This window comes from Silurus meridionalis, chromosome 10 (genome assembly GCF_014805685.1).
Source record: "Silurus meridionalis isolate SWU-2019-XX chromosome 10, ASM1480568v1, whole genome shotgun sequence".
NCBI lineage: Eukaryota > Metazoa > Chordata > Actinopteri > Siluriformes > Siluridae > Silurus > Silurus meridionalis.
Genome location: NC_060893.1, coordinates 15491754 through 15515525, shown reverse-complemented (window position 1 = coordinate 15515525; position 23772 = coordinate 15491754). Strand labels below are relative to the sequence as shown.

The window sequence follows — 23772 nt, the reverse complement described above, 5'->3', positions numbered from 1 at the left end:
TCAAGGACAAGTCACAATTCTGTACTTTATTCTCTATATATAAATTGATAAACAATGTTTGATGGCAACAGCTTTTCTCTGGCCGAGTCATGCAATAAATCTGACAAATGCAACCAGTTACCAGATCAAATATTCACATACATTTCCCTGTGATCTCCCAGATAAAGGTTACAGTTAATATAATGTTTAACAGTTTGCGAGTGACTCATAATAATTTAGTTGCTTACTGTTTGGTAACAAATGACCTAATTTGCATCAGAAACACTGACTCAATGACAAACAAGTCATTTATAAGAAGACAACTGATGGCACCTGTATTCATAGCAACTAGTTTCTAACTAATTAATCATAAATATAATAATATATTATCTGTCAGGCAGTCGTTCATGCAACGGTATGCAAAATCATGATGCTACCAAACAGCTACTTCAATTAGGGTACAATATTCAGCAAACAAATATTTATTTATGAATCATTGGACAGCTGGCAGCTTGTATGTTTTTTACTTTGACCACCTTCTTTCATATGGTTCAATTTGCTGTTCTGATCTGAACAATTCTCAACAAACTACTGAGTAGACCAATCAGAGGCTGCATTTTGATGATGTCATAATGTAGCCTTCTTACAAAGTATTTTGTATTATATATATATATTGTTGCTATAAACAAAATAAATGTATTGTTCTATTTCAGTCATTTTCTTTATATTATATATGTGTGTGTATATATACACATATATACACACACACACACACACACACACACACACACATATATATATATATATATATATATATATATATATATATATATATATATATATATATATATATATATAAAGAAAATGACTGAAATAGAACAATACATTTATTTTGTTTATAGCAACAAGGGTGGTGTTTTCCATCTTTTTTTTTGCCCACACATCTTTCTACTTTGCTACTGGTTCTTTTTAAAGCAGTTTTGGAGCAGAAGTGTGAACTCTCTCATTGCAGGAGAGGAAAATCAGAAGTTTAATTATAAACAGGAGGAAAACTGGCCACATGCAAATCACGAACATTGTATCACAGACCAGTTCCTATTTTTATCGGTATGTACCTGAGATGTTCAGGTAACCGGTTTAACCAGAACGCTACTGTATGTGTTTTGCATGCTTAATGCCAATCACATGCTGTTCCACTCTGTTCTCACTAATACATATTCATATTTTAATAGTATTAATAAACTCGTTGTTTTTAAACCGACACGAAGGTTACAGTGTGCTTCAAGTTTCTCGGATCCTTACATGATGTTCACTACTCAGTTAATGTTAGTGAAGGGCACTTGCTGGTACACAGCCGCAAACTGTACTATAGAGTCCGTGGGTCTATTCGCTCTGTGTGTGTGTGTGTGTGTGTGTGTGTGTGAGAGAGAGAGAGAGAGAGAGAGAGAGGCAGGCTAACACAGCTTTCTTTCTGCAAGTCTCAACACTGTTAAGACTCACGCCTTTGGGTGATCCACCATTCCAAGGTTCACTAAGTTAAGGAAGTGGATCACAAACTCAGGATCTTCTATGTAAGGAAGGAGCGAGCTTTCGTTTTCAGCTGCTCAGACTCAAGGTGAGTGACTTCATTTTAAGATCGAACACTTCTAAGGGTTATTTTTGAATTGTCTGTAGTTTATTATTGATTCTTGCAAACGTTGATCTCTGTACTGGATCCGATGTGATCTTTCTTGATCTCTGTAGGATTTCGTAAACCCATGTGTAAGATGTATTATTATTATTATTATTATTATTATTATTATTATTATTTTTTTTTTTTTTTTTTTTGGTGGGGGGTTGTTTTGTTTGTTTGTTTTACAGATACGCAGACTTGTGAATGAAACCCTGGATGTTGTCTGATCATGAGTGTATTGCTTGATATGTTTTGTGTATCTGTGTAGACATAGGCTTATATACATACAACTGAAAAATGATTTCTTGTAGATGATTAAAATCTGATTGATCTGTATCTTTTGACACACACACACACACACACACACACACACACACACATATAACGAGAGGCAGACTCTGACTCTTATGACATTTTAGCACCCACTAAATAACTGCCATTCGGAAATTTGCTGATTTGAGTATTTTGAACAAAAATCGCTCGACACGTTTTCGATTAGGAGGTTTTTGAGATAAACTTAAAAAAAAACTATTCTCCATTTCTCACCATACTAATGAAAATGACATTCACAATTCTACACAATGTAGAATTGACTAACTATAAATTTATGGAGAATATAACAAAACATTGTCAAATGAATCATAATTGTCATATACAGTTAAACAGACTAATCAAACTGTTAAACAAGAAGAACTTTTGCTTATCAGCAAGGCTGGAGCCAAATCTTCCCCTATGGCATCATTATTCATTGTTGGTTCTGTCTTTCACCCAAGGTTACATGAAAGAAGTCTAAAGCCTAGGTCATGACCTAACTGTTTCAGCACATATATACTTCCTATTTTCATGTTCTTTTCAAGTTAAAAAGCTACATCTTGCAGGTAAAACACTGACTCATAATTGTTTGCTGTAAATATAACCCAGAACAATGTCCCTTTTTCCACTGTTTTTTTTTTTTTGTTGTTGCCAGATGGAGGGAGAGGGAGGCTGCATAGGAAATCCCAGTAGTGCTAATATGTCTCAGCAACTTCCTCTTCTGGCAGAAACACATAAGCTTGTGGCAGAAGGAGAGAGAGACAGTGTGTTCGAGAGCCTGGAGGACACACACACAGAGACGATGGGTCTGTCTGCCATAAATGAGCAAAAGGGGGGCACTCAGGTTGTTAATCCAAGACCAGAGAGCACCACTGTCTGTTTAACAGACTCAGAAACTAAGCTTTGTGGATATCTGCACAAGCAGGGTGGGCCACTAAAAGCCTGGAAATTTCGCTGGTTCACCTACGACGAGAAGAAATGTCAGCTGTTTTATTATCGCACTGCACAGGATGTGAACCCTCTTGGCAAAGTGGAGCTTCGCAATGCTACATTTAGCTACCCTCTACAAGGAGAGGAAGGAACCTTTCACATTCAGACACCTGAGCGCACTTTCATACTTAAGGTATGCTTACTGTCAATATATGTGATCAAGTTTTATTATTATTATAGCACTTTATAAGCATCTTCTATAATCATATACAAGCTCACATTTTTATAGTAACAACCGACATGTATTGTGAACATGCCACATAATCTAAGCTTATAATTAATAGAAAAACTTTATTAGTGGTGCTATTTTACAAAGAGTAATGTATAATTGTTTATATTGTTAAATATTCCTTTAAGGAGATACTTATTTCATATATATATATATATATATATATATATATATATATATATATATATATATATATATATATATATATATATATATACTTTGCCATTATCAGTAGTCCAAAAGCTTTTCATCACAGAAAGTATTCAGGACAAACTTTGTACGTTCCAGTTTGTCAATAACATGATATCCTGTGACTGTTTTATTATCTTATTAAGTATAGAGAGATGCTTAGTTGTTATATTTGATAACATAATGTGTTGCATGCTTGTACTAAAATATTTCATTTAGCGTTAAACTGATTTGAAAAAGTATAATGACATTCATTAATACATAAACAATCGAAATTATTGATAAATTGCTGTGATTTAAGGAATAAAACTGTTCAACCATTGTTTATTTACCTAAGACAGCAAAGTTGATTTGTTTTAGTCCGTATTTAATGAATGACTCTCAGGGAGTATCTTTAAGAGTACTGTTTGTACCTTGTAAAATAAAAAATATATCTCTCTTTAGTACTATTTTAGGGGCACTGATTTACTGATTTATAATGTTTTATTTGTCATGTTTGGAATGATGAAAATGGTTGCCCTTAGATTCATGTCTGTTTTGTTTATGCAATGTTACATGTTGCTGCTAAGCCTAAATGTGTCATAAGCCTATATTATGCCTATATGTCTATACACCTATATGTGTCATAGCCTTTATTATATACAAAAAAAAAGAGCAAATATTAAGCTTTAAAAGATTTAAAGAACAAATCACTGATCAGAACATTAGCAGGAATGCAGTTCTGAGACCTCCTGTGTCATCACTGCCTCAGTTATTTTCTAAACTGTTTGGGGGAAATGCAGGAAACAAGAAAGTTCACTTATGTAGTCTTAATTAATGATATAGTGAAATAGTGATGATTAGGTTATATGCCACACCTAAAGCAGCCCATAATATTACCAATATATTTGACATTCTCTTTTGCATTCCTCATGGCTATCTGACTATAACACGTTATGTAAAACAATGGGTTTTAGTCAAGAGTAATAGTCAAGTAATACTTTAAAAGATTTTTCTGTATCACGTGGCAAAGATATACGATACGTTACAATCTCATATATTGGTTTTAGGCAGCAAACAGAGATGCTAAGATGTACTGGCTCCAGCAGCTGCAGCTGAGACGTTGGCAGCACAGAGAACTGCTATGCTCAGACTCCTCATTGCCAATGCCAGAGCAACACACACAAAATGGCCGGCAATATTTAGACACCTGCCCTGGTAAGAGAAAGCAACTTTTTCTCATAAGACAACACATGACGCAAATTTTGTATTTTGTAATTGGGATTTTTTTATCAGGGATATGAGACTGTTTTTCATGATAGATAGATAAGCAGAACAATAGAAAGTGAAAATGTAGATGGCTGCAATATAGCAGGGTTGGGGAAACCCATTTAATACGACTATGGTGAAATTCTGGCAAAAAGAAGATAGGGAAATAGAGTTGTTTGAACTTTTGATATACTTTAACAGCTCTGTCTTTTAAGAATTCCAATTTGCATTTATATGTTTGAGGCAACACACCAATAAAAACAGTCAGTCAGTCTTAATCTTATTAGCTAAGGGTGATTTCTACATAGTGTTTTCTTTGCTCGATTTGTTTGGCTGCTAAGTGCTGTACAGGGTTGCCACCAGTCACTTATAATACAGGATTGTATCGGATTGAAAAATAAAATACAGCATCCTGTATTGAGTTAATAAAGGAGATGATTTCTCAAAACCAATGTAGTTTCACAAGAAATGGTAGAGAGCTTTAAAATCAGATAAACACATGCCATGGTATATGAACTCCTCATCGTCATACCCTTTATGGTAGATGATGGAAAGAAATTGATCATTTTTGTGCTAACCAATATTCACTTTATGGCCTAAAGTGACCATTAGACCTACAGTATATGCAATTTTCGAAAATCCTATTCTACATTTGGCCCCCCTTTGCTGCTATAATACCTACACTATTCTGGGAAGGCTTTGCACTAGATTTTGGAGCATGGCTGTGGGCAGAAGTGAGGTCAGGCATTGATATCAGATGAGAAAGCCCAGTGTACAGTATGTGTTACAGTTTGTCCCGAAGGTGTTCAGTGGAGTTGAGTTCAGGGTTTTGTAAAGGAGATTAGAGTTCTTCTACACTAACCATAACATGTCTTCATCAACTTGTGGAATTGTGAAGATGAAACAGATTTGGGCCTCTAAGTTCCATTAAAGGGGAAATTGTAATGCATCATAAGCTCAACTAGTAATTAGTCTACATTTATAGCATGTTTATGGCATTTCAAGGCCTGTACCATACTATGATATAATAACTGGAAATGTTTACAATTATTTACAATTTGCAATTGTTTACAATTATGGCCCATAATGAAATATACGTACACACACAGTAAGAGGTCATTCTTGACTTCTTAACTCTGGCACTGGGTAATCAAGCATAATTATGGAACACTTAGAGCAAGACAGGAAAAAATATGTTAATGGTAGCGTGCATCAAAGACATCTGGGAAAGTGTTCACAGGAAACATCAGAAAACCCCTTTACAGACCTGACCACTGACTAGTGTTTGCACAATCCACAAAAGTTTCTCTATACTTAATTCTTCTGTTATAACTTGACTAGCTTCTTTATCACTTCAACACAGAGTTTCAGATGTCTGTTGTTAGTTATTTGGAACAGTTACAGTATTTTAATCTCAGATTTCCTGATCTGTAATCTTGATAAGGACAGGAGAAGGGTGTGGAGATCTTGGGGGAATTTTGTGCTTCATGGCAAATGACTTCCAGTTCCAGTAAAAAGTTCCACCAAATGTAAAGGCAAATACTAGCTAAAAATCACATAGGTTGGGTAAACTCCTATAACTACACATGACCTTCAATCCAACAATGAATCCGATCAAGTTAGCACTGAGCTACATTTACACCTAAATTCTAATATTTTCTTCCATAAAATTGTATTAATTTATTGCCAACAGTTTATTTTCTTCATTTGGTAGTGGTTCTTTTGGCTGCACTGCTTCCAATACGTGTATTTGGATCTTAGATTTTTTGTCCAATTAGATTTCGGCCTCTATGTGCTGCCATGTCAATCTAATCTGACCAGGGCCTGCAATGTCTCTACTGCTGGCCTTTTTACCATAGCGAATATTATGAATGGGTCACAGGGCAGCTAGCTGGCCCAGAATAGCGTCAGCATTTTTCCGTCCTCTGATTGGTTGGTCACACTGTCTACACTGTTACAGCCAAGTTCAACTGGCAAAACACGTCTGTAGCTCTGCACATATTAATACATCTGAGATAGACTTTTTTATGCCTTCGGAGGAAGAGAAATTTATTTGGTCGTGGACATAATTAAAAATACATTTTCAAGAAAAGCTAGTCATTGTGAGGAGAGGTTGGCCAACTCCGAAGCTAGCTAGCTTGTCTCAGCCCGGGAAAGGGTTTGTTCGCCACTTCCAGACCAGTGAATACGAGCGGTACCACTGGTTACCACTTACAGCTTCTGAGCAGCTTTGTGCAAATTATGAGTCTGCATCTCTGGTGAGTAGGTTGTATTTTATTTACATGTTTATGTTTTTGTCATGTTATTAGAATCAAACCCAGCCATTAGGGTTTCATCCAGCGTAAAAACATGTGCCAAATCAAACACGCGGATGGTCCGCTGTGGCGACCCCTAACGGGAGAAGCCGAAAGAAAGAAAGTTTATTAGACAAATATTGATTCTGAACTGCCAGATGATGTAGGTGCACAGTTGTGGTTGTGGTGTAGAGGTTTAAAGCTTGCTTTAGTAAAATGGTATTCACCCTCCATATGTGAAATGCCTCTCTCTCTCTCTCTCTCTCTCTCTCTCTCTCTCTCTCTCTGTAATGCCATGTGTTGTTACATTGCGTTTTTGTATAGTATTGACAATTTCTATAATTGTGACATGACAGTGGTGGTATTAAGAGGTGGATTAAGTCGGTTAAGTCCCCACTGAAGGACCAGGTACCAAATGCACAGCATTTTTGAATGTTTGAATTTTCCTGCTTCTAGCTTTTCCCTAAAAGGTCACTGCATCTTAAGTAAATAAAAAAATGGTGCCACAAAAGCTCAAATGCAAATATTTAGACCAATTAATTGTTTTTAAAAACTTTAAAAGCTTAGTATTTGCTAATTTGTGGGCATTTTTTGCCCAGAACTGTGAAACAGTAACTTCCATTTGCTTCATGATTGCAAAATGTTACATAAAGGGCTTGTCATTGTGATTGTAATATTATTTGCCAATTGTTCTATGAAACAATAATAGTTTTATTGCATAACAAGTTCTAAGCTCCGCTTACTCAATAATCTCATAAGAAAAAGATCAGTTTCACTCTGTTGCATAACAGTGTGGATTAAAATTGTTTTAGAGTTGTACAAATCTCAGGTGCTGCTCACAGTTAAGATTTTCCTGTTTCAGAATGATCTGGGCTGTGTACTACTTTTGTAAGGACATCTTAGCTTAAATGTTTATTGTGACTGAGGTATAAAGTACATGTTTTACATTCACATTTTTATTTAAACAAGACTAATTTTAAACTAAGGGTACAACTAAGCAGTTAAAGGTTTAAGATCTTTAAGGGTTAAAAATCTTGCATAAAGATTCAGGAGGGTAAGCTTTGGAGCTGGGATTTGAACTCAAAGTTTTATAATCAAAGTCTTAACCAACAAGCTTCTAGATTATTTCCTCATATTACTGTACAACAGTAAAGCGTAGATGATTATTGCCATTTTAAAAGATAAAACCACTCTTATCTTGTTTACTGTTTAGTGTGCTTTATTGTTATTTCTTTCCAGTTTTCATTTTTAAATCAGAACCATATTTTCCTTCTTTCTAATTTAAGCAACAGTCAAACACTTGAACAGGATTTGCCCTGCTGAAACAAAAAAAACAGACTTTTTAGCATTTACTGGTTCCATGCCAACTTAATCACTTTAACCTTTGCATTCATTAACCTTATTTTTGCTAGACCGTACCTGCATAATGAAGCAGTCATGTATTCTTTGACTAAATATAGTGCCTTGCTTACCAATGCTATAAACATATGTCTCTGTCTTTCAACAGAAATAGTCTAAACCAGATAAGCTACTGCTTTTTTCTGTATGATTTAAATTGGAGTTGATGAAGTTGTTGTGAATGTAGGTGTGTGGGTGTGATATAGAGATTGTAGCGCTGCTTCAATGCTTTTTTCTGCAGTGGTTGCAAATTGCATCTATTTCCTGTATACAGCAATGCGGCATACCAGCTAAATGATAACTAATGATTCACATGCCTTGTAGGCATCTATTGTTATAATCTACAATCTCTGGGCTGTGACCTAGACTACAAAGTTATCACATGTAGTTCAATTTTAACTCTACGCATGCCCATTCACATACAGATAGATAATTAGCACACATAATAAAATGAATAAGAAGTTGGACCTATTGTAAATTTCAATACTTATTATCTTGAGTTGACTTGTATAGGTGCACAGCTGCAGGATGCAGACTCACATGCTGGTGACTATTAAAGGAAGTTAAGAAACAAATGTCTAGAACAGGTGGTCTGCCAGAGAAACTTTGCCAAATGTAACAACGCTGCAATTATGTATTGTGTAATAACATAACTGCAGATCATTGAAAGTTTATTGTAAGTTATTTTGAGCTCAAACTATTGTTTGACTAATTTAATGCACTTAAACCTTTAAATGTTTTTTTTTACATTTTGACCACATGTTTATATACAGTAAATCTTTGCATATAGTAATATTTAATATTAAGAAAAGGAATTAAAAATAAACTACAGGGTGTAATTTTATAGGAAAAATAACATAGCACTGATAAAGGACATATTGCCCATAAAGGTCTCTTTACAGAAAATATCACCATATCATTGAATCTAGGGTTATAAAGATTTTTCTTAAATATAACATGTTCTTTAATCTATCTTTTATCAATATTAGGTTGTGTAGAGCAGGGGTCCCTAACCACCGGGCCATATGCATGTAAATGCTTGTGACAATACACACACAGACCATGGACTCCATGAAACCATGAAACTCGTCTATAGCACAAAAAGATTTGAGACCGCCGGTATAGAGCATCTGCTAGTAAAACATGTGATAACATTTGATAAGATTAATTTAAAGTTGTGATTTAAATTCTCGGTGGCATTTTTGTCAGATCAGCTGGAGGAGAAATAACTTTGGACATTCTTTGGTAAAAAGGCTATTAATTCTCAAACTGTTTATTTGTGTGAAAATCATTTTGTTGTAGAAATGAAAGACTCCAGTCTTAATCTAAAGCAGTTTGGTGTGTTTCCTGAGTCAGAGCTGTTCACAGTGACTTACCTGCAGATTGTTTTAGACATGTTTTGATTTGACAGCACCTCGCCCTACAATACATTCCAGTCCGCTACAGCATATAAATTGAATGGAACATTTTGTGGTTGCACTGACTATTTCACCATGTGCTGCCATGTTACGCATTTCCTTCCTCTACCTTATATGCTTTACATAGTTTAATGGGATTAAAACAAATTCTATCCTGTTGTGGTCACAACTATTCATTAAAAGAAAAAAAAATTCAGTTTACCTAGCAAGGGTTTTATTCACTTGAAGTATAGTTCCATATTGTGCTTAATATGTTTGTTTGATCTGTTTTGTTTCTAGTTCAGGCAGTCTGTTTCATGTTGCATAATCACAGTCAGGGGCTGATTCAGCTGTGTTTGGTCTTGTTTCCCTGTATAGCGAACTTCCTGCCTGTGGTTAAGATCCCATCGGGTCTAGTTGGAGTGGAAGCTGCCAATGTTCCTGTTCAAACCAACCCACTCAATGTGTCAATTAAACACCCACTTATAGAGATACAGTAAGTGCAGGTCTTCTGCAGGCAGTTCCAGAACCTATTACAATTTCCTTATTACAATTTTACATTTCTCTTAGTTTAAAGTATAGTGTGTAATAATAGGTGTGTGTGTGTATATATATATATATATATATATATATATATATATATATATATATATATATGTATATACATAAAGGTGTAAATGAGTGTGTGTGTGTGTGTGTGTGTGTGTGTGTGTGTGTGTTACAGAAACTCAGTACACAGTTTTCTCCTTCGTCGGCCATCTGCAGAAGTGGGCCGTAGTGTATTTTGGGTGGAATCCTCAGCCACCCAGGCTGATACTCCCAAAACAAATTTCTCCCAGAGTTCAAGTAAGTATCTTCCTCATATACAATATTATGTGTATATACAGTATCTCACAAAAGTGAGTACCCCACTCACATTGCAGCAACCATTTCGTTGTATGTTTTTAAGGGACAATACTATAGAAATGAAAATTAGATATATTTTAGAGTTGCCTCTGTTCAGTTTGTATAGCAGTACAGATTTACTGTCCTCTAAAAATAACTCACCCTTCAGCCATTATTCTCTAAATAACTGGCAACAAAAGTAAACATGTCAAGCTGTGTTCAAAGTGTAAATAGTGGGTCAATAGTGGCCAGACACAATGTTCTTCGTACTCCTCACCAGGGCGTCGCCACACATGCTGGACACCATCTGAGTCAAACAAGTTTGTCTTAGTCTCATTAGACCACAGGACATGGCTCCTGTAATTCATGTTCTTGAACAGGTTGTCTTTAGCAAACTGTTTGCAGGCTTTCTTTGAGTCAGCTCCAGAAGCAGCTTACTTCTGGGATGACGGCCAGCAAACCAACTTGTTGCAGTGTGTGGCGTATAGTCTGAGCACTAACAAACGGACCTTCCGCTTCTACAACCTCTAAAGCAATGCTGCAGCACTCATGAATCTATTTTTTTAAGCCAGCTTCTGCACCTGACAATCAGCACGAGGACTCAACTTCATTGATCTACCCTTGTGAGGTCTGTTTCGAGTGGCACCAGTCTTTGGAAAATCTCTGTATGACCCTGGCCACTGTACTGTAACTCAGTTTCAGGGTATTAGCGATCTTCTTATAGTATAGGCATGTTTGTGGAGAGAAACAATTTTAATTCTCAAATCCTCAAAGAGTTCTTTGCCATGATGTTCCATGTTGAACATCTAGTGGTCAGTATGAGAGAATTTAACTAAAAACACCAAATTTTAACTGCGCAAATACAAGATACACAAATTTGCATGGTCCTGTCAAGCTGACAAAAACATCAACATGATGAATAGGACATGTGTCTGGTTAAACCGTGTATATCTGTTATCACTTAAGGTGTACTCACTTTTGTTGCCAGCTGTTTTGACCATAATGACTGTATATTGAGTTATTTTCAGAGGACAGTAAATCTATGCTGCTATACAAGCTGCTCCTCTAAAATATATCCAAGTTTCATTTCTATAGTATTGTCACTTGAGAAGATGTACTAAAATAGCTGCTGAGGAGTGTACTCACTTTTCTTAAATACTGTACATAATATTGTATATGAATGTGTTTATACTGTATATATTTTTAAAGCTATAAGATTTGCAGTGCATTATCCTGAGCATATCTAAGTACATCTTACTTTTTTTCACAGATTCTGAAGACTCCTTTGTCCAGACACTATCTCCAAGCTCAGTTCTGCCTCCTGATTTGGAGTGTGAGAGACCTTGTGAAAATCTACCGGCCCGTGGTTTATCTCTAATGCTACCAAATGGGAAATATAAGAAAGCAAACTCTGCCACGTTTCCATTCGACCGCAAAGAGGCAAACACCATTGAGCGCCTTTCACATTTCAAACAGGAAAATCTCACACTGGCCATGGAGGTCCAAGCCCAGAAGGTTGGGATTACTAATAATAACAGATAGGATTTGTAAAAAAGTGATGACTGGTCATTCTGTACTTATATCTCTGTCCTTGTATACTGCTACCACATCACCACACACTCTTGAACCTAAACTTGATACAGTTCTGTATATATATACGTTGCTAGGAATTAGTGTGGCTGCTGCACAAAGCCCTGGAAGCGGCTCAGCTGGAGAAGCGTGCGTGTGCTCAGTACCTGGCAGCTGAGAACGAACAGGAGCGTCTGGAGCTGCTTCGTCATGATGCGCGCTGCACTGCGGACTTGCGCGAGCGCCTGGAGCAGCTGCGACATGAGAATGAGGCACTGAAGAGAAGCTTGGAGGAGAGGGACGCGCATGTGAAAGAGCTACAGGACAGTTTGAAGCTGCTCATGGAGAAGAACCATGCCAAGCAGGAAGTCATTGTCAAACTATCTGAGCAAGTGTCAACTTGCATGGCTGACCCAAAGCGTGCCGTGTCTTTTGAGCGCATCAGTGCAGAGGGTCTGAGGCAGCTTGTACAGGAGATGGACAACCTTAAGGTGGGCTGATGCTGATTAGTGAAGATGCAACTTATGCAGTTATAAATGTCAGCATAAATATATACAAGTATTATATAGTTACAATGTTTCACTAGTAAAGCAGAGACAGAGCCAGACATTATACATTGTGGTGGTTACATTAGATCCAATTGGGGTGGCAATTTAAATTGAGGCAAACTTTTATTATGGAGGCCAACTTGCCTGTTCCTACCATTGAACAATGGTGAAGTAAAATTTCCGAGAAGCACTGTAGTGCGCATTCTATTATTATTCAAACTACTCTTTTACAGTTTATCAGAGGCTTAGTTTCAAAATGACATTAATAACGCAATAAAAACTACCCTAAAAACATATCTGACCCCACACAAAATACCTGTGTGTATCACCCCAAATCACACTTTACTGTATTAATAATATGTGAATATAGTGTGCTATTGGAGGAGCCTTCTAATTTGAATGCATCCTGTTTTGTCTGTTTTTCTGACTATTTTTTGGTCACCATGGACTGTATTCAAATGAATCTCATGTAATGCATTGGTTTGTTTTGTATGTTAATTCCAAATATTTAAATGAAGATATCAGATGAAGCAGAAATTGAATAGATATAAAAATCAGTGATTGTATATAGTATGTAAAAAAAAAAAGACCTTTTGTCACCACTATGTACTATTTTTCACATTTTATTTGGGCTGTTGCAGGTCTGTTTAGTCCAAACACACACACACACAAACACACACACACACACACACACACACACACACACACACACACAGACACACAGACACACACAAGAGATCAAATATAGAGACAAAATATAGAACCTTTAAGGCAAAGGTTTTAGAAAAAGTTGGACCAATAGAGCAAAGTACTGTACATATAATGGCAGACATAAATATAATATAAATTACAAATTAGAAGTAGGCAAGAAAACAGAAAGTAATTTATCATACATATTGACAAATTGAACAAATCACATATTAAGGTTAATTGTTATGAATAGTACTAGTTGTAAAATACTATGTATAAATTGAATAATCTGTGTTTTACACCAATTGCTATACAGACTGTCTATTCAATCATTTGTTGAAACCACATTAGTAAACAGCAGATCCTATTAATAAACAAAGAAAACAAATAGGGAAAAAGCATAAAGTTTAAGGAAGGAATTTTGAAAGCTGCATGTTTTGAATGTTTTAAAATGTCACCCTGATTGTGCAACTGCCTAAACATGTTCATGAACAATTTCATCTTGTTCTGTCTTCATTAGTTTTATACGAATACTGCACCTTTTTGTAATTTCCAGGTTTTTAACATGACACTAATCAATTATTAGACAGAATAACATTCTTTTTGGTACTTAGTAACTGTTTACTTCAGTAAAGCAAATTCCCAGGCATGTGTCTGTTGGTGAGAATCCGCTATGGTCATATATATAATTCTTCGTTTAAAACTTGTGGACATGGTTAAGACACTGGACTTTGAATTGAAAGGTAGTAAGTTTAAATCCCAGCTCCACCAAGCCGTCACTGCTGGGCTCTTGATCAAGGCTCTTATCCCTCAATTGCTCAGTTGTGTGAATGAAATTATTTAAGTTGCTCTGGATAATATTTAAGGGTGTCTGCCAAACTGCATAAATTCAAATGTAAATGTAGTTTGTTTCTGTTGTGTTTCAGGATGACATGGAAGCTTACAAAACCCAGAACAAGTTCCTGAACTCTGAAATCTACCAGCTGACCAGACTGTGGCAGAACAGCTCAGAACAGGAGAAATCTCTCATGGTGAAGGTAAGAACACAACACTGTCACTTGGTTAAACATCTCAACTGTTTTATAATTGCAATTGCATACTCTATATTGTGGTTGCATCAATTTTTAACCTAGTAAACCTGTGAAGAATTTGTCTCCTGACATTCATTGATGTTATACACTCCAGTGTTGGACAATATACTTAATTTTCAGATCGCCATATCCTTTGCCTGTGAGCTTGCCTATACATGATACTATCGTATTTGGGGCGCAACAATGCAAAAGTTTACTTATTTGCTTATATTTATCAAAAATCTCCTAAATGTATTCAATATCTTTTTAAATGATTTATTTACCTGTCTAGATATTTTACTTATTTAATCATCTAATTAATTTACATACATTTTTATCTTGAGAAATTACGCAAAGGAAATTTGACTCCTTGTCCATAATTCTGCAAATAAATATGGAGTTGGTTAACAAGAAAAATGTCACGTCGCCGATTTGGCAATTTTTTGGTTTTGAACCAGATGCGAAAGATGAGCCGGAGTACATTACATAAGCAATCTGCAAACTTTGCAACAAAGTTGTCAGTAAGAGAGTCTCAAACGACGAACCTGTTCGTTAATACTCACCACCCTGCTGAGGCTGCTAAACCAGTACCAAAAGAAGCTTCATTGGCGGTCGACAGAGGTTCAAGTCAGCCATCCATCATAGGAATATTTGCACGGCAGCTGTTTCTAATTATAACGTGAAGGAGATGGTTTCCTTTCATACCGTTGAAAAAGAAGATTTTAGAGAACTACTACAGATGTTTGTCAAACAATATGAGCTGCCGGGGCACCAAAAATGCTATCCCACATCTGTACAATAAATTGAGGGAGATCATCGCTAAATATTTGAAAGTGGCTGACTTTGTCACGGACCACAGACATGGGGTAATATAACCCCCTACATGTCTGTTACAGTTCATTAGATTGCAGAGGACTGGAAACTGAACGCAAAATGATTTGAAACAGCATTCATCCCTGAGAATCACACTGCAGATGTTCTAGCCGAGGTGCAGACAGAGGCCGCGCATAATTGCGTCACAATTGACAACGGGGCCAATTGTTGAGTTGATACGAGAGCTCAAATGGCCATGGCTAAACTGTTTTGGCCATAACCTGAATGTGTCTGTAAATTATTCACTTCAAAAGTATAAGGCAAGAACTGAACATGCTTTTGGCATCTGTCATTCAAATAAACATCTGGCTGAGACTACGAGAGCTCCGCAAGGCGCAAGAGCTTAATCTACCTCAAACTATGCTGATAACAAATCTTAATGTATTATTTTATCTAGAAATATCATAATAAAGCCTAGACTCATCCTAATATACTACAGGAAATAATGAAATGTTTAATAGCTAATAGTCGAATTCTCATCAAGCTGCTGCAGGTGTCGGTTAGGCGGTGATGTTGATGTGAACAGTAGGCTATAGATGGGCAAATTAATTGTAGATTATTTATTATTATTATTAATATTAATAATGCTTATATTTTTATTTAATAATGAAATGTAAATATTTAATACTTTAATGCGAAATGAGCCAAATGTCGTCTTGAAATCGCCATAGGCCTCAGCTTTCGGCGATAGCTCTGCCTGTCGTCGATACACGATCCATTCGTCTATCGGCACAACTCTAATACACTCTAACTTTCTATATAAATGCGTGTATGTGTGCTTGTGTATCAGTGTGCATATCTGGAAGCCAACAACTGTCAGATGGAGAGCCGGTACCTGGTGGTCCTGAGAAAACTCCAAGAGAATAAGGAACTGCCTGCAGAGCAAAGAGTTGTTATTAAGAACTTAATAGATGAGGCACTACAGGCTGATAAGAGAGATGCCATCAGATTTGACAGCTTCAGGTAAATGCAAAGACTTTTAATTGCTTATGTACAGATAAGGTATGTGTAATAATACTAGAGAATTAAATTTTTATGGTCATTATTATCGCATACCTGCCCATTATGGTATTACAGAAGCCTGAATTTTTTTTTTCTCATTATATTATTTCCTTATAGTGATAAAATGTGTGTCATTCCAAAATTTGGTCAAATAAATTAACGATGTCATTTGATATTGACATCTGTTTGGGAGGTGTTAGCTTAAGGCATTAAGGTTCAGGTTAAGGCCAGGACTTTGGTTCCGAAGGTCATGAGTTCAAATTCCAGCCACACCCTGGACAAGGCCCTTAACATCATAGCTGCTCAGTTGTATTGTTGAATAAGATAAGGCACTTAAGAAGTAAGTCGGTCTTGATAAGGGCATTTGCCAAATGCTATAAACATCACTGTTATCAATATATGATTTTTTTTTTTTTTGTGAAAACTTATTGCCTGATACTTTGAATTGCTTAATATATAAATCCAAGTGTAAACCATATGTCAAACCCTAAATTGTAAGTGTTAATATAAACACATAATATTTAGGATTATTTAAAACTAGCAAAAAAGCAAAAACATACATCCTGACAAAAACATGGTGCTGTTCCTCAGGGACTATGACGAATACGGCTTTAAGATCATCCCTGACTATGAAATGGAGGACATGAAGCTGCTGGCTAAAATCCAAGCTCTGGAGATCCGCTCTCACAATCTGCTCCAGCAGGAGACTGGAGACCGGTCACTTCTGGCTCGGTGGACTCAGTTCTTAGGAGGTCGTTCTCCTGATGATCTCTCCTCGAGTGAGGAGTTGAAGAATCTGGTGCGAGCAGGAATCCCGCGTCAGTACAGAGCGTCTGTGTGGTGCTGGATGGTTCGGGCCAGGACCCACACACTGCGCCAGCGCCACCCTGACCTTTTCCAGAAGCTGTGTAAAAAGAGTCAGGCCACACCACATCCGGCAGCTAGGCAGATCCAGCTGGACCTGCACCGCACACTCACCACCAACCAGTGCTTCTCATCACCATCCAGTCCAATGGTGCAGCAGCTTCAAAGAGTCCTGCTGGCATTCTCCTGGCAAAACCCAGCTGTCGGCTACTGCCAGGGACTCAACAGGTTATTTCAATGTTATGCACATTATTGACAAAGCCCGTGAAGCTGCTTTGAGACAATGTCTATTGTGAAAAGCGCTATAGAAATAAACTTGACTTCATTGACTTGACTTGAAAGCACTCACACAAAAGTGTAGTTTTGTGCAAGTCACGCAAGGAAATTGTTTATTTCCTAATCTAAAGTTTATTATAAAAAAGCATATATTATGTCATTTCAATCTAACCACAAGTTTACCAATCAGGAAGGTAACTAGTTTTTAAACCATAAATACAATGCATGGATTAATGATTTGAGATGTGGGATGGAAATTCAGGGTGGGGGTGCTAAGAAACAATAATATTATTATGTATATATTTTTTTTAGTCCTCTACCATCACACCTATTTTACTGCATCTTGCTCAGGCTAAAAAAGATGTTTAAGTAGTTTTTAAGTAAATTGCAGCAGCTCACTACTGCATTGTAGTGGCTAACACACACACACACACACACACACTGCAGGCCTTTTATAATAAAATATAGGAAAGAAAATCCTGACATCTTGTGGTCACTCTGTGAATTATCATTCATCTCGAACATACAACTATACAAAATGTGTTTGTGATAACTTGTCTTCAGACTGGCTGCTATTGCCTTGCTGGTGCTGCAGAGCGAGGAGGAGGCTTTCTGGTGTCTTGTGGCCATAGTACAGTTCCTCATGCCTAAGGACTACTACACCAAAACACTTCTGGGCTCTCAGGTACCAGCATATAACAGGAAGAAAACAAAGTCCTCTTACGCTTACTAAGGTTTACAAAAAGTAGGTCAGTTCACAAAGTAATTTTTTTTACATGTCACAATGCAGGCAGACCAGCGTGTGTTTAAGGACTTTATGGCCGAGAAGTTGCCACGGTTGTTGGCTCATTTGGAGGAACACGGTGTGGACGTTTCCCTCGTCACATTTAACTGGTTCCTGGTGTTGTTTGTGGAGAGTTTGCCCAGTGACATTCTGCTTAAAGTCTGGGATGCTTTCCTTTATGAAGGCACTAAGGTATACCACAGCTTGACTCATTTATAAGGATATACAGTAATGTTAAAGGTAGCTATCAGTTTCTAAAAAAGAAAATGTTAGAGCTTTAGTAATTAATTACTGACATTATTACTGTTTATTTATGCAAACAAGCCTTATTATATATTAATTTATTTCCATACTTAATACAACCAAAAATAAAGACTTTGGAGTATATTGGAATTAAAATGTCTGTTTCATAAATGCAAATAATCCATAAATCTAATATAAAAAACTGAATAGCACTGAATATTAAAAAAAAAAGTAGTTTACAATATGATTAACGTGTTGCCGCACTAGTAAATGTGACATATTGTGTCTATTGTTAACAGAAAAATAACATGTAGGTCATCAGAATACATAAATTACTTTCTTCAAAGTAGTTACATTTTAAGTTAATACCATTAGATGTGAGAGGCTAAGACAGTGATGTAAAAATCAAATATCTTAAGAAACATATTTTTTTTATTTTTACAGTATGAATGAAATAATTGGAGATTATATGGAATTGTATTTACTTAAAATCAGCAAAAAATATACAGTCAATATACGCTTTACATTTTTAACAATACAATAACAAAAATAAAACACTAGATTTATATATATAATATATATATATATATATATATATATACAGTGCCCTCCACAATTATTGGCACCCCTGTTTAAGATGTGGTCGTGGACTTCTAAAAATTCTCCTTTTTTTTTTAAACAACATAGAACCCAAATGCAAAAAAAGAGAAAAATCCAACCTTTCATTTAAGTACATAACTTTGGTGGTAAAAAAAATTACACATTTAGAAAAAAAAAAAAAACTTGAAATCATGTGTCCCACAATTATTGGCACCTCTAACAATTCCTCTGAAAAATTTAATTGTTTTTTTTTATATATATTTTTCTGTAGTTGCTAAGGTTGGTCAGGGTATCTAGGGACTTTTAATTAGTAATTCATGATTTCCTGTTTCCCTGGGGTATAAATATGACGTGACACAGAGGCCTAATTCTCTTACCCATTTGTCAACATGGCAAAGACAAGAGAACACACCATTCAAGTAAGGCAGATGTGTGTCGACCTTCATAAGTCAGGCAATGGCTACAAGAAAATAGCCACTCGCCTTAACTTGCCGGTATCTACAGTCAGAGGAATCATTAAGAAGTTTAAAACAACTGGAACAGTGACAAACAAGGCTGGAAGAGGTCCCAAGTTTATCTTGCCACAACGCACAGTGAGGAGGATGGTAAGAGAAGTAAAAAATTTCCCAAGCTCACCGTCACAGAATTGCATCAAAGAGTGGCATCTTGGGGTCACAGAGTCTCCAAAACAACCATCAGACGCCTCTACATGCCAACAAGCTGTTTGGGAGGCATGCAAGGAAAAAGCCTTTTCTCACTAACACTCACAAACGTAAACGCCTGGAGTTTGCTAAGCGGTACTGGGACTTCAACTGGGATCGTGTGCTTTGGTCAGATGAGACTAAGATTGAGCTTTTGGCAACAAACACTCTAAGTGGGTCTGGCGAAACAAAAGATGAGTATGCCGAAAAGCACCTCATGCCCACCGTGAAGTATGGTGGAGGATCTGTGATGCTGTGGGCCTGTTTCTCTTCAAAGGCCCTGGGAACCTTGTTAGGGTGCATGGCATTATGAACGCTTTGAAGTACCAGGATATTTTAAATAAAACCTGATGGCCTCTGCCAGAAAGCTGAAGATGGGTCGTCATTGGGTCTTTCAGCAGGATAATGATCCAAAACATGTGGCAAAATCTACACAAAAGTGGTTCAGCAGTCACAAACTCAAGGTCCTCCCATGGCCATCTCAGTCCCCAGACCTCAACCCAATCGAAAACCTGTGGGGCGAGCTAAAGAGAAGAGTGCATAAGAGAGGACCCAGGACACTGGATGATCTAGAAAGATTGTGCAAAGAAGAATGGTCAAAATCCTCTCTGTGTTCTCCAATCTTGTGAAATGTTATAGGAGGAGATTAAGTGCTGTCTTGTTGGCAAAAGGAGGTTGTACAAAGTATTAACATCAGGGGTGCCAATAATTGTGGCACACATGATTTCAAGTTTTTTTTTTTTTTCTAAATGTGTGATTTTTTTACCACCAAAGTAATGTACTTAAATAAAAGGTTGGATTTTTCTCTTTTTTTGCATTTGGGTTCTATGTTGTTTTAAAAAAGGAGAATTTTAGAAGTCCACGACCACATCTTAAACAGGGTGCCAATAATTGTGGAGGGCACTGTATATATATATATATATATATATATATATATATATATATATATATATATATATATATATATATATAATTATTATTATTTTTTTAACGAAATAGGACTCATGAAATTATAATAATGTAAATATATTGGCACAATACACATTCAAATGATTGGCTTCCCCTATAGGTACTACATTATGTGTTCTCATATTTACCCACAGCATAAGATAACCACAAATATTTTTTAATACAATGTTTTTTTTACTCATCTTTTCCAAGCGTACAAAAATATCTGTAGCTGTGTCTATATCACACTTTCAAGGTGTGAGCCAAACTGTTACTGAAAAATTAAGAGTACAGACAGGTTGGTGGCTCCAACTGTACAAACTTTTGACGGAGAGAGAGAGAGAGAGAGAGAGAGATATTTTTATAAAACAAATTCATTTTCTGCTGAAATCTAAAGCTGTATGAGATCCGGACAGGGAAAAAAACACCATATGAGAAGTCATAGCAAACCCAGTTGTAGACATAGAAAAAATATATGTATTTTTATCATTTTATTTGTGTTGTTCTATAATTATGTTTCTTTTTTTTCTACCAAATAAAGTTATACTAGTGTTATATAAAAAATCCTGTGACCTAAAGTGGAAATACTGCATGTATACTGTATCATATAAGCAAAGAATGCTTACTCTAATCATAGAATCTTAGATATTACAGTGTGCAGTACATGTTATACTGAGGACTAACTCTGATTATTTGTTTACAGGTTATATTTCGATATGCACTTGCAATTTTCAAATACAAAGAGGACGACATCTTAAAAATCCATGACAATGTGGAAATCTATCAGTACCTCCGCTTATTTACCAAAACAGTCACAGACGGCAGGTGAGGAATACAAACAGTAAGAAATACCTAATACAATCTTAAATACACAAGTTTAAAGATCTTCCAGGTAAAACTTTAAATTCAGCATCCAGGAAGGTAATTACCATAATAAGGTTCTTAGTATGTATCTGTTTCTACTCTAAACCTTGGTTGAAAAAAGAGGATCTTTAAACATGCACTTTCTGACCTCTGGATCGTGGGTTATTCTGAGATGTGTTTCTGTCCTGTATAACCCTTTGCATCAGTGCACTTGACAGTGTTACTATTTTTGCCCTGAAGACAGACTGCAGCATGTATAATTCACACAGCCTAGAGACAAACACACACCACATATGCATCACCCGTGATGACTTTAAGGTCAGTCGTGCTGTAGGTTGTCCTGCTGATGTGTCATTAAAATGCTTGGGCTGTGAAAGCATCTGTCTGCATGTCATTTAGCATTTTTCGTGTTTTTTTTTTTTTTGTTTTTTTTTCTGAAAACCAGTGCACAGATGGAAAATAAATTGTTGTAGAACAGAGTATCCCCGATCTGTGATTTGCATCCAGAATAACAAAAAAAATGCTGCCCACAGTTTTAACAGTTCTAGCTCTGTTGTCTGTTCACTTCACAGGAAGTTGATGAGCATCGCATTCTTGGATTTGAACCCGTTCCGTATGAAGCATGTGAAGAACCGGCGTGCTGTGCACATGCAGCGGCTGCAAGCTGAGCTCAATGAACTGGAGAAACTGCAGAACGAGTACAGCTCGGAGAACAACCAACGCAAAGACAATGTCTTTGACCTCATTCCCAGTGAGGATGATGATGATGCATAGACATTTAAACAATTAACTGTACAGAAAATATACACTACAACTGAACAGAAACACTTGAACAAAAAACAAACATTTAGATAGTGTATATATATATATATATATATATGTATGTGTATGTATCATCCTCACTATAATGCACAAATACATAATGAGGATATCTAGAATAAGTAAATGTTTCATCACTTTATGCCAGGCCAATAGCTCTGATAAATGCATGTATGAAAAAAAAACCCAGGAGTGTCTGATAGAGTGTTTTTACTCTGTTAAATATGAATCTGCTTTTACAAATAAAACAAAGTTCCTTATCAATTTAACGGATAGATTTGTCTCTAAAGTGCTATTATTCAAATATGATAAACTCCAAATATTCCTGCACTGAACAATATAAGAGATTACAGCACTTTATTTACACTACCAATTGTTGTACAGCTAGCTAATTAAAACAAAATAAAATGGTGAAAAATGAAAGAAAAAAAAGGTTTTTATACTTCAGGTAATAATAATTTTATACAGATGCACTTATTTGTAAGATTTATTTTATAATAAAGCAAATATGTTAATTTTGTGTGCTTTGTGAATCATTATTGTTCTCCACTTCCTGCTTTTTTTTTTGTTTTGTTTTTGTTTTTTCGGTAGTATTTGTGTTCAGTTTTTACTATTTTGCCTCTATTCATCTTTCACATAAATAGTGACACTCAAAGATAAACATCGATCCTCACGCTTTTACAAAACAAAGCAAATCATCAAAGTAAAGAAGAACAAGGGGCACATCCTTTTTTTTTAGTTAGTTCGCCATTTAGTTTAGAAAATGTGCTAAACTTAAACCATATATAATAACATTATTCTATACATGGTGTAGGTTAGTAACACACACACACACACATATATATATATATAACGTATAATTAATAATTATACACCTGTATAATGTATGGCTAATGTGTTTGGACACAATAGAATATATTTTCTTCAAAGTTTATCATTTAAATTTGTTTCTATGCCAAATTTAAATAGTAAAGTTAATGCATTTTAATTTAATTTTTTTACTGAAAAGTAAAATAAATAAATAAATCTCCTGGGCAAATTACCTCATAAATCTGGTGAAGAATGGTATACAAAGGATTATGTTCAGCATTTATTAATCTAAATTACGTTGGATTTGTTTAACACTTTTGGTCACTGCTTAGTTGCACGTATAATTTTCATAGTATTAATATCCTCAATATTATTTGGAAAAAAAGTAAAATAAAATAAAGATGAAGAATAAAGAAACCCCTTCTTACAAGAGTGAGTTAAATGATAACCTAAGTGTCACAATTTTTCTAAACTCCATTTTGTTCAAAGCAATATTTAATAAGTGTCTGGATTCATTT

General features: G+C 35.9%; 1 protein-coding gene across 2 annotated transcripts; it reads left to right on the top strand.

Moving 5' to 3' along the window:
* The first annotated feature begins 1425 nt into the window (after positions 1 to 1425).
* tbc1d2 (TBC1 domain family, member 2) lies at positions 1426 to 22717 on the top strand. 2 transcript variants are annotated; one of them, XM_046859646.1, is made up of 15 exons: positions 1426 to 1594; positions 2425 to 2529; positions 2619 to 3086; positions 4421 to 4568; positions 10087 to 10204; positions 10433 to 10554; positions 11864 to 12108; positions 12261 to 12653; positions 14327 to 14437; positions 16134 to 16306; positions 16937 to 17437; positions 18050 to 18170; positions 18276 to 18461; positions 21465 to 21586; positions 22198 to 22717. In XM_046859646.1, the coding sequence occupies exons 3-15, from the start codon at positions 2619 to 2621 to the stop codon at positions 22397 to 22399; spliced, it is 2910 nt and encodes a 969-aa protein (XP_046715602.1). In that variant the 5' UTR covers positions 1426 to 1594; positions 2425 to 2529; the 3' UTR covers positions 22400 to 22717. The 2 variants fall into 2 exon arrangements, with proteins under 2 accessions (XP_046715602.1, XP_046715601.1); XM_046859645.1 differs by lacking the exon at positions 2425 to 2529 and having other exon boundaries at positions 1427 to 1594.
* Positions 22718 to 23772: the final 1055 nt, after the last annotated feature.

Coding starts and splice junctions, on each gene's coding strand:
- tbc1d2 (XM_046859646.1), top strand. CDS start 2,619: ATGGAGGGAGAGGGAGGCTGCATAGGAAATCCCAGTAGTGCTAATATG. Junction 12,109..12,260: donor TGGAGGTCCAAGCCCAGAAG/GTTGGGATTACT, acceptor ATACGTTGCTAG/GAATTAGTGTGGCTGCTGCA. Junction 21,587..22,197: donor AAAACAGTCACAGACGGCAG/GTGAGGAATACA, acceptor TTCACTTCACAG/GAAGTTGATGAGCATCGCAT.